We start from the raw sequence: 12,433 nt of genomic DNA, 5'->3' as shown, positions 1-12,433 counted from the left end.
AAGGTGTACAAGGAACTCAAAAAGCTCGACACCAGAGAATCAAATAACCCTATTAAAAAATGGGGTACAGAGCTAAACAAATCTTTTTCAGTTGAGGAACTCCGAATGGCCGAAAAACATCTGAGGAAGTGCTCGACATCCTTAGCCATCAGGGAAATGCAAATCAAAACAACCCTAAGATTCCACCTCACTCCAGTCAGATTGGCCAAGATCCAAAACTCAGATGACAGCAGATGCTGGCGAGGCTGCGGAGAAATAGGAACACTTCTCCACTGTTGGTGGGGTTGCAAGCTAATACAACCACTCTGGAAATCTGTCTGGCGATACCTCAGAAAATTGGATATAGTACTACCTGAAGACCCAGCTATTCCACTTCTGGGCATATACCCCAGAGACACTTTAATACACAACAAAGATATATGCACCACAATGTTCATAGCGGCTCTATTTATAATAGCCAGAAGCTGGAAGGAACCCAGATGTCCTTCAGAAGACGAATGGATACAAAAATTGTGGTACATATACACAATGGAATACTACTCAGCCACCAGAAACAATGACTTAACCAATTTCTTAAGAAAATGGCTGCATCTAGAGAAGATCATCCTGAGTGAGATAACCCAGTCACAAAAGAACAGACATAATATGCAGTCACTGATAGTGGGATGCTAACCCCAGAGGCTTGCACTCCCCCAGAAACAACTCACAGACTGTATGAAGTCCAAGAAATAAAGAAAACAAAAACTATACATATATTCACAAAACAAGAAGACTTTGACTATTTCCATGTTGTGTTTTGTTTTGCATGTACTTTACGCTTATTGCAATTAGTACGTTTTCAATGCATACTGTCAAGCCCTTGATAAAAATCAAGTACCGACTAAAAAAAAAAAAAAAAAATAAAGAAATAAAGTTCTTCAATAAAAAAAAAAAATAAAAAATATACTAAGAATATTTGATACTACTAAAATTAGATATGAAAGAAGCAATCTTTTATAAATAAATAGGTAAATAAATAACTAGGCTTCCCATTGCTTGATTGTATCACAGTGAAATTACCTTACAACATTGTGAGTATTTATTTATATTGGTGGATTAAATGATTGATTAAAAACTAAAAAAAAAAAAAAATGAATGCTTCTAGAGAATATCATCCTGAGTGTGATAACCCAGTCACAATAGAACAGACATAATATGCAGTCACTGATAATTGGATAATAACCCCAGAAATCTCTGAACACCCCAGAAACAACTCACAGACTGTGTGAAGTTCATGAAAAAAAAAAAGAAAGAAAGAAAGAAAAGAAAAACCATTATGTTTACTCCTTTCTCACCAAGAAAACCTTGAATAATTCCAGGTTACATCCTGTTTTACATGTACTTTATGCTAATTGTAACTAGTAAGATCTTAATGCACACTATCAAACCATAAAAAAAGCCAAGCAGTGACAAAGATGTATTCATATACTTGTTTTTGCAAAAATGCTTAAGATTTGTACATTTATCTTTGTATTTTAAAAATAAAGTCCTTTAATTAAAAAAAAAACCAAAAAAAAAATGATTACTTTTTAATTATAATGTAATTACACTATTTGCCCTTTTCCCTTACTAAACAAAACTCCTTAATATACTATACCTTGCTCTACTTCAAATTTTTAGTTGCTAAATTGTTGTTATATGTGTGTATCTATCCTAAAATGTATGAGTACAAACTCCCAAATAATTATTAGCTAATGTTGTTACTCTTGGTTGCCCTCCAAAACTGAATGACACATTTGTATTGCTGAAAGTTCTAAATACTTAGGAAATTAAACCGAAGTATCTTGAGCTCATAGCGACTCTGAGCTCTTTAAAATTGGGGGAATGTATTCGGTAGATGTATTGGTGGTAAATGCTAAGTAGAAGGAAATTACTTGGAGCAATGTTGTTAAGATTAAAAACTCTCCTACTTCCTCATAGTGAGATAAGGTAAAAAATCATAGCATATGGTCTTAAAAGATTGCTGTTGTTTATTTAGCTTAGAAGCAAATAATTTTTAAATCTTTACATTGCTTCATTTTATAATTGTCAGAAACTAATTTTTCCCTAAGCAATATAAATTTCACTAAGGGAAGACACAAAGACAATAAACTAATATATAGCAATGGCCATTACTATATATGCACTTAGCCTTATGTTTTATAAAAAAATTATATTATCCAAACAGCCTATTTTGCATAATTTAATATTTTGTTTAATAAAAATCTTAAAATTGACAAAGACATACATTTTAAATACAATTAAGATAATCTAAAACAATACAAGGTCAGTAATTGAAATATTATATAGTGTTGCTCACTCCTGGCTTTTAAATGCCACAGACAGACCAGTAATGGCAAAATCTCATGCAATAATAATGTCTTCATTGGAAATATTTCCTTGCAATTTAGTTACAGACCTTAGAGTATAATTAAACATAAACCTCAAGAGATGAAATATGGCAATGGGAAAACTCTTTTGTTAGGTGAGTTTATGGGTTTTCAGAGATCTATGTATCAGAGTCGGCATAGCACAGTTGTTGTAGACAATCCTTTTTTGTACAGCCTTTTTATAAATATGCTGGCAAGGAAGCATTTGAACACAAATGCAGGATTGGGAGAAAATAGGAGTATTAATATGCAGAAATTCATAGAATAATTACATAGCTAATTTACCTTTTATTTCTAATTCATCACAGAGAGGCAAATCATCAAATATTATCAAAGGTACTAACAGTTATAAATATTATGTAGCACACAATAGAGAAAAATGACTGTCCAAAAAAAAAAAAATACCAGCAATAGCAAGACTGACAAAAATGGATCCAATCCATTGTGTCAATGAGTCACGGGATTCAGAGCTTCAAAGGAGGTAAAAGCAATTGATATAGAAGTAAATGTATGGTTGCAGAAAGAGAAATAGACTTCCTACACAAGTCATATAAACATCATAATTTTTTCTTAACTCATGGGCAAATCTGTAGATATGGCATTTAAGGGAAGTCTGAGGCTCTTGTTATGTTTGTTGTAAATTAAGCATATTCTAATCAAGCTTTCAGAGTTATTTTTATATATCCAATTTAAATATTACTTTATATTAAACAACTCTTGATAACTTTGATTTACTTTAATTGCTTTAGGCTTAATTTGACAACATATAAAATACTGTATAACATTAGATAAAAATTGCTAATATACCACAAAGCTTTCCTCTGAAAAAGTTAATTTGTACTTATAATGACTGACCATTAATTTGTATATATTAATTACCTTTAACATGTTACAACAAGTTGATTTCTTTTGCAAGATTAGGGTTTTGTAATTTTATACCTGTTAAGTTTGATCTTTATAGAAAGTACTTGAATTTAAAGATCCTTTAGTATCAAAATAAACATGATAAAATAAATTCTGTAGGCAGAGACTGGGAATCTCATTTTTCTGGTTTCTTTATACTATACTTTTATATATCATGTTTGCATAACTAAATTTTACCAAATATTTAAGTAATATCTCAAGCCCTTATATGCTTCAGGAGAAATTCCCTAAATTAAGGAACATCTTTTTAACCTAGGATCACCTGTAGTGCTTTGATAATGTAATCTAGTCTTTGACCTGATAGAGAAATTCAGAGCCAATTTATATACTCTTTTTTCCCTACTTTATTTTAAAATATACAGAGATACATCTACAGATTATTAAAAGCATTTTAGCATAAATATATATGAATATATTTTTGTCAGTACTTGATTTTTTTAAAGGTTTTATGGTATCCATTGAAATCTTACTATTTACAAAGATCATAAAGTATTTGTAAAACAAAACGTAACATGGAAATAGTCAAAGTTTTCTTGGTGTGTACACAAGGCTCTCTTCTCAGCTCTTGAATTATTAATGATTTACGGTGTACCTCACTCTGAAAGGGTGCTATACACATATTATTTATTATTATTATTTATTATTATTATCATTATTATTATTATTATCATTTTGCTAAGAAGAACTGAGGATTCCATGTTTTGGCCTTGTTTATTTATTTATTTATTTATTTATTTGAGTTTCATATGGTCTGTGAGTTGTTTCTTGGTTACTCTTATTTTGAAGCCTATAAAGAGTACACAGACGTTGGGGGTGAAATTTTGAAGGTTTTCTGAAAATTTCCAAACCCAGTGTTTGTTTAAGCTCACGTAATTTCTTTATCTTGCTTTAAAAATTATTTCTGAAAAATACGTCCTTTTTCAATGGAATGATATTAAGTAATGTACTCACAGATGTCAGTATGTGGTGACCTAGAAATCTTTCCATTGATAAAACACTGGAGATGCCTTTACCTTTCTTGTTTAGTCAGTCATTATATAACAATTGATATGTAAATCATTACAGATCTATGACTGACTTCTTTCATCTTTAATCTGTTAACTCAATCTATGTAGAGATTTTTTATTTTTTTAATTGAACAACTTTATTTTAAAAAACAGAGATAAATGTACAGATTTTAAAAGCATTTTTGCATAAAAGTATATGAATACATTTTTGTCAGTACTAGACTGTTTTTAAAGGTTTGATAGTATGCATTAAAATCTTACTAGTTAAAATGAGCATAAAGTACATGTAAAACAAGGTATAACCTGAAAATAGTAAACGTTTTCTTGGTGTGTAAAGATAATGATTTTTCATTATTTCTTTGGCCTTTGGTTTTCTTGAGCTTCATATAGTCTGTGAGTTGTTTCTGGGGTGTTCAGAGCTTTCTGGGGTTAGTATTCAATTATCAGTGACTGCATATTATGGCTGTTCTTTTGTGACTAGTTATCTCACTCAGGATGATATTCTCTAGATGCATCCATTTTCTTAAGAATTTCATAATGTCATTGTTTCTGATAGCTGAGTAGTACTCCATTGTGTAAAGATACCACAATTTTTGTATCCATTCATCTACTGAAGGACATCTGGGTTCTTTCTAGCTTCTGGCTATTATAAATAGGGCTGCTATGAACATTGTGGTGCATGTGTCTTTGTTGTATATTGGAGTTTCTCTGGGGTATACGCCCAGAAGTGGAATACCTGGGTCTTTGGGTAGTACTATGTTCAATTTTCTGAGGAATCACCAGACTGGTTTCCAGAGTGGTTGTATCAGTTTACAACCCCACCAACAGTGGAGAAGTGTTCCTCTTTCTCCACATTCTTGCCAGCATCTATTGTCATCTGAGTTTTTGATCTTAGGCCTTCTAACTGCTGTGAGGTGGAATCTCAGGGTTGTTTTGGTTTGCATTTCCCTGATGACTAAGAATGTTGAGCGCTTCCTTAGATGCTTCTCAGCCATTTGATATTCCTTAATTGAGAACTTTTTGTTTCGCTCTGTACCCCATTTTTTAATAGGATTGTTTGATACTCTGGTGTCTAACTTCTTGAATTCTTTGTATATCTTAGATATTAGACCTCTATCAAATGTGGGGTTGGAAAAGATCTTTTCCCAATTGGTTAGTAGAGTAAATGTTAGAGAATCTTTCTGGTTGTAAAGTGTAAGGTTTGTAAAATAAATCATTTATTCTTGACATGGCAGTCACTGACTCGGGAAGGAATTTAGTGAGTCAGAGTATTCCAGAAAGGTTCCCATTGAGAAGAAAGCAAGGCAGAAATATTCTCTGGGAATATTTCTTTATTAAAATTAATATTTACTCGATATTTTATGTATTTACATTTCAAATGCTATCCCCTGTTTTCTCTCTAGATCCTCCTCATCTCATCCCTTCTCTTCCCTGTTTTTAAGAGAGTGCTCACCCGCTCCCCACTGACCCACTCCCACTTCATCACCCTGGCATTCCCCTGCACTGGAGAATCAAGCTTTCACTAGACCAAGGGCCTCTCCACCTATTGATGCCAGACAGTGGCCTCCACTGCTACATATGTTTCTGGAGCCATGGGTCCCTCCATGTGTATTTTGTTGGTGGATTACTCCATGTGCACTTTGGGGGGTCTGGTTGGTTGATATTGTTGTTCTTCCTAAGGTGTTGTAAACCCCACCAGCTTCTTTAGTCTGTCCCCCAACTCTGTCATTGAGGTCCGAGTTCAATTGATGGTTGGTTTTGAGCATCCACATCTGTATTTGTTAAGCTCTGGCAGAGCCTCTCTGGAGACAGCTGTATCAGGCTCCTGTAAGCAAGCACTTCATCGCATCTGCAATAGTGTCTGGGTTAGGTATCTGTATATAGGATAGATCCTCAAGTAGGGCAGTCTCTGGATGGCCCTTCTTTCAGTCTCTGCTCCACACTTTGTTCCTGTATTTCCTTTAGACGGGAGGTATTCTGGGTTAAAATTTGGAGATGCGTGAATTGCCCCATCCCCTAACTAGGGTTTTGCTTATATCCCTGGATACAGTCTCTACAGGTTCTCTCTCCCTTCTGTTGGGCATTTCAGATAATGTCATCCTTGTTGGGTCCTGGGAGCCTCTTGCTTTTCTGGCATCTGGGTCTTGCAGGTGGCTAACCCCAGTTCCTTAACCCCCATTACTATGCACTTCTGTTCAAATCCGTAGGGGCCTATAACTTAGTACTAAATTTTCCCTTTAATAACAGGACAAAGTGTACTTATGTATAGAAATGTAACAATTTGAATATTATATAAATGTATATAAATGTTAACAAAATGAATATTATTATCATATTTTATAACAAAAGAAAGTTCAGTGTCAAACAAGTGAATATGATGTCATTGATCAACTTCTTTATGATAAATAGATAAATAGGGATATTTAGAGGCATGAGGAAATTAAATGATCATGTTGAATAAACATGGTACCAGTACCTTTGGCATGATGTGTTAAATATAACTGCATATTTGCTTTATATACATGCTAGTTTCACTGTTTCTTATTATGTGTTTGTCAGTGAACTGAAAAAGTAACTTCTCCTATTTTCATGAGATCACCCTCTAACTCTTTGGTTTAAATATTTGTTTTCAGCATTTTCCACATAGCATTAGGAGATAACTACTCCTGTACAGTGAACTTACTTCCTGATGTCATGTGTGCTGTAGTGGATATAGTGATGTCTTCTACCTCCATATGTGAAAGAATTAGAACTACGTCCTAAATTAAAATCTGCAGCAGGTCTTAAATCATCAATGGACAGAAAGTACAAGTGACAGAAAATAAAGAAGCATAAAGAAATATTTATGTAAATACAACTGATGTTTATAGTTTTGTAATGTGAAAATGAACTGAAATGTACTGATTCTGAGACTATATTGGATGTTTCCTTTTGTCTACAACTTTATTTAAGATTGTGATATGACATTATAGTTCAATGCATTCCTCATAGTTTCTTTCTTCAAGTTTCTTTTTAAAGGGTTTATATTTCCTAAGGTTTCAGTATAATTGATTCCAATGAATAAATTGATAAGAGTATAATTTTATCCCAGTAATAGAGGTGGGTAGTATATAGTGAAACATAAATATCTTGTAACTGTTATAGACATGATATCTTAGTATGTTAACGCTTTAATATTCTACATAAGCATTAATTTTAATATCCTATAGTATCTTTCATTTTCTTTAAAGTAAGTCAAAAACTGGCAATGTGATTCAGAAGTTAAGTGCACCTAATGCTTCTTCAGAGTACCAGAGTTTGGGGAACAACAACCATCTTAAGCAGCTCCCCACAATATGAAACTTCAGCATCAAATTTCTAAAACCTCTTCTGGCATTTCTAGGGACCTTCATTCAGGAACACACATATGCATACAAATGAGAAATTATTAAATTAAAATAAATATAAACTACATAACAACATCTTTCAACATTTACTACCTATCCATTTTGTTTGCAGTCCTAGAGGTCAAGCAGTCACTGATTGGTGGACCTTTTGTCTTTAGTTTTCTTTAAATTTTTTTCACTGTTTATTCAAGTTTAAGTCGGTGGTTACATTATAAAAAAATGACAGAGAGTAATTTCACAAAAGTGACAGTTTTCATGCTCAGTGGATTTTCAGATCACCCAGAATTACAAGTCGGTCTGTTCTTAATATTCCTTTTCATCTATTTATTCACTGTGTGGGGCAATATTGGCTTAATCATGTTAATTAGAATTGACTCCCAGCTTCACACACCTATGTACTTTTTTCTCAGCAATTTAGCATTCATTGACATATTTTATTCCTCCACTGTAACACCCAAGGCACTTGTTGATTTCCAGTCCACACAGAAATCAATATCCTTCATAGGCTGCTTTGTTCAGATGTACTTCTTTGTTGGTTTGGTGTGTAGTGAGTGTTTCCTTCTGGGATCCATGGCTTATGACCGCTATGTAGCAATCTGCAATCCTTTACTATATTCTCTGATTATGTCCCAGAAGGTGTGCAACTGGCTGGCAGCAATACCATATGTGATAGGCTTCACCAATTCTCTGATATCCATCTGTGTGATTAGTAGTTTGCCTCTCTGTGATCCCTACATCAATCATTTCTTCTGTGACACCACAGCTCTTTTAGCCCTGTCCTGTGTAGATGCTTTCAGCACAGAATTGGTGATCTTTGTTCTTGCTGGGTTCACACTCCTCAGTTCCCTTCTCATCATCACCTTCACTTATCTGACTATCATCTCAGCCATCCTTAGGATTCAGTCAGCAGCTGGCAGGTGGAAGGCTTTTTCTACATGTGCCTCTCACCTCACAGGCGTCACTGTATTCTATGGCTCCTTGATTTTCACCTATTTGCAACCTGATAACACATCATCTCTTACCCAAGCACAGATAGCATCTGTGTTCTACACCATTGTCATCCCCATGCTAAACCCACTGATCTACAGTCTGAGAAACAAAGATGTGAAAAATGCTCTTCTGAGAGTCATTCACAGAAAACATATTCTGTAACAAACCATGTCCATTGCAATTTAAAATGGCATAGATAATTACATATAGTTGCTTTAATGGTCAGGAAATAGAGTAACTAAAAAAAATATAACACAAACTTATTGATTCTATGGTATCTTAAAATTCAAAATGTGGATTTGTAGTTGTTTATAGGATATACTAAATCCAATCAGAGGTCATTTCAGTTCATAACTTGTTCATGCAATAAAAACATATAAAGCAATTAAAATACATCTGTGAACATTTCAATGAACATACCATGACACTAAGGCATAATCATTCTTTCCTGAAGAATCTTTTCTATGTCATAGTTTTGGGTAATTATACATATGTACAATACTCATATGTGTCTGGTGCACACAGAGACAAAAAAATAACAACTCGTCGTCTGACACTGGAGTTACAAATGGTTGTTGGATACCACTTGAATGCTAGATCCAAACTGGGTCCTGTAGGAGCAGGCTATTTACCCAGTAAGCATAACAGGACCAGTTTTACACCACTTACATGTAATACATGCATTGTGGTCAAGATTTGCAGTTATGCTTAGTTGATTTATAACATTTCTCTTTTATTCTGGTGTGATGTATAATCAGTATATACCTAGATTTTTAATATGTATTTAGTATTACAAAATTCTTGTTTATAAAGTTCTAGAATGTTGTTTGTGTTAAAATTTTGCTTCTATGATACTGTTGAAATATATTATTTGCTGTTTGAATTTTACATAACTGTATATAAACATGTTATTTCTATTGTTTTTCCACTGTGAATGTTTGTTTATGATGAGGAAATGAGTGCCCAAAGATTGGTGGACAATGCTTATGACTTTAATTACAGTCATCTGGTCTGGAGCTATCATATCTTTACATTTTGAATAAATGTTTCATAAAGCAAATTAATCTTTATTTTTTTGTGTTTGTTTGTTTGCCTTTTTTTTTTTTACATTTCAAATGTTATCCCCCCTCCTGGTTTCTCCTCTGCAAAGCCCCAATCTCATTCCACTTCCCTCCTGCTTCTATGAGGGTGCTCTGTCATCCACTCCCACCTTACCACCCTAGCATTCCACTATGCCAGGACATGGAGCCCTCACAGGACCAAGGGTCTTCCCTCCCACTGATGACAGATAAGATCATCCTCTGCTACATATGCAGCTGGAGCCATAGGTCCCTCCATGTGTATACTTTTCTTGGGGTTTTAGTTCTTGGGAGCTCTATGGGGGGGACAGGATGGTTGATATTGTTCTTCCTATCAAGTGTGGAGCTCTTCAGCTCCTTCAGTTCTGCCCCTAACTCCTCCATTGGGGTTCCTTTGCTCAGTCTGATGGTTGGCTGCAAGAATCTGTATCTGTATAGATCAGGCTCTGGCAGAGCTTCTCAGAAGAGAGTTATATCAGGTTTCTGTCAACAAGCACTTCTTGTCATTAGCAACAGTGTCTGGTTTGGTTTCTTTCAGGGGATGGCTCCCCAGGTGGGGCAGTCTCTGGATCGCCTTTTTTTCAGGCTCTGCCCAACTCTTTGTCCTTGTATTTCTTTTAGGCAGGCACAATTCTGGTTTAACATTTCTGAGATGTATGGGGGTCCCATTCATCAACCGAGGGCCATGTCTAACATCTGGATCTCTTTCTCTCTCCTGTTTGTTGGGTATTTCAGCTAATATCATTCCTGTTAGGTCTTGGGAAGTTCTTGCTTTTCTGTCATCTGTAACTTTCTGGTAATTTCCCCAGTTCCCCTTCCCCCACTGATACACACCTTGGCTCAATTTCCTGACCCTTTGCATACCTTCCCCATTCCTGAGGTCCTAAGTTCAGTTTTCAGCAACCACATGATGACTCAAAGCCATCTTTAATGGAAATTAATGTCCTATTCTGGCATCCAGGTGTACATGCTGCAAAGATGCTATCTCAGTCTTCATTCTTATAAAAGAAGATGCAGGTATTCATTGGTAAATTCTATAAATGATTTCAACTATTAATATTAATTAGTATTAATAAGATCTGACATGTAATTATCCTACTTATTGTGATTGATATGTTACCTGTATGTACCCAGCAGTGAGAGTACCAATACTTTTATTTCTTTTCATGAGAGTGACAGGTTGTATTTGCCAAAACAATATGTAAACATCTACTTTAAGATATTCATTGTCTTTAGGTACTTTCTACCCATTTGTATTATATTTTTTAATCTCTCTATCCAGTAGTGTCTTTGTTTCTATTATTTCATCATTTCTTTTGCTACACCACTCCAGATTTTATGTTTATTATAATATTAGATGATTAAGGACACAATCTTTATACTCTGTGTTTTAGCAGTAGAATGTTATATATCTTCTAGTTGTTGAAAAGCAAGAAAAGACACTTGATTTAAAATACATTTCATCTGTTGGTTGCAACGTATTGGTAAAAGATCTTTACAAATCCTATATCTGGTAGATGGCTAATATCCAATATATACAAAGAACTCAAGAAGTTAGGCACAAGATAACCAATAATCCTATTGAAAATGGGGTACAGAGCTAAACAAAGAATTCTCAACTGAGGAATACCGAATGGCTGAGAAGCACCTAAAAAATGATCAACATCACTAGTCATCAGGAAAATTCAAATCAAAACAACCTTGAGATTTCACCTCATGACAGTTAGAATGGCTAAGATCAAAAACTGAGGTGACACAAGATGCTGGCTAGAATGTGGAGAAAGAGGAATACTCCCCCATTGTTGGTGGGATTGCAAGCTGGTGCAAACATACTGGATATCAGTCTGGCTGTTACTCAGAAAATTGGACATAGTACCACCTGAGGATCCAGCTATACCACTCCTCTGCATATACCCCAAAGACCAAAAGATGCTCAAACATAAAGCAAGGACACATGGTCCATGTTCATAGCAGCCTTATTTAAAATAGCTACAAGCTGAAAAGAACCCAGATATTCAACAGAGGAATGAATACAGAAATAATAGTACACTTTACACAATGGAGTACTACTCAGCTATTAAAAAATTAACTTCATAGAATACCTAGGGAAATATATGGAACTAGAAAATACCATCTTTAGTGAGGTAACCAGTCAGAATAGAACACTTATGGTATGTACTCACTGATAAGCAGATACTAGCCCAAAAATTTCTGAATAGCCAAGAAACAAATCATAGACCTTATGAAGCTCAAAAAGTAACAAGGCCAGAAAGTGGTGACACAGTCTTCTTCAAAGGGAGAACAAAACACACACAAGAGGAAATAAAGGGATGAATAGAGGAGCAGGGATTGAAGAAAAGATCATCCAGAGACTGCTTTACCTGGAGCTCTATCCTATATGCAGCCACAAAACCAGAAACTATTGCTGATGCCAAGAAGTGCTTACTGGCAGGAGTCTGATATGGTTTCTCCAGAGAGGCTCTGCCAGAATAATACTGATATAGAACAGGATGTTTGCGGCTAACCATCAGACTAAACATGTGGACCTCAATGAAGTAGCTAGAAAAATGACTGAAAGAGCTGAAAGGGTTTGCAACCCAATGAGGCAAAACATTATCAACCACCCAAATCCTCAAGAG

General features: G+C 34.8%; 1 protein-coding gene across 1 annotated transcript; it reads left to right on the top strand.

The window, feature by feature from the left end:
• Window positions 1-7,944: 7,944 nt before the first annotated feature.
• LOC308429039 (olfactory receptor 8I2) lies at window positions 7,945-8,877 on the top strand (the record flags this gene model as incomplete). Its single annotated transcript, XM_080927685.1, has 1 exon — window positions 7,945-8,877. One exon carries the CDS (start codon window positions 7,945-7,947, stop codon window positions 8,875-8,877), a length of 933 nt encoding a protein of 310 aa, XP_080783811.1.
• Window positions 8,878-12,433: the final 3,556 nt, after the last annotated feature.

The sequence above is a fragment of the Micromys minutus genome (genome assembly GCF_963924665.1).
Source record: "Micromys minutus genome assembly, chromosome: 13".
NCBI classification, from domain to species: domain Eukaryota; kingdom Metazoa; phylum Chordata; class Mammalia; order Rodentia; family Muridae; genus Micromys; species Micromys minutus.
Note: the sequence above shows the minus strand (reverse complement) of the source record. Positions and strands in the feature narration are given on the sequence as shown.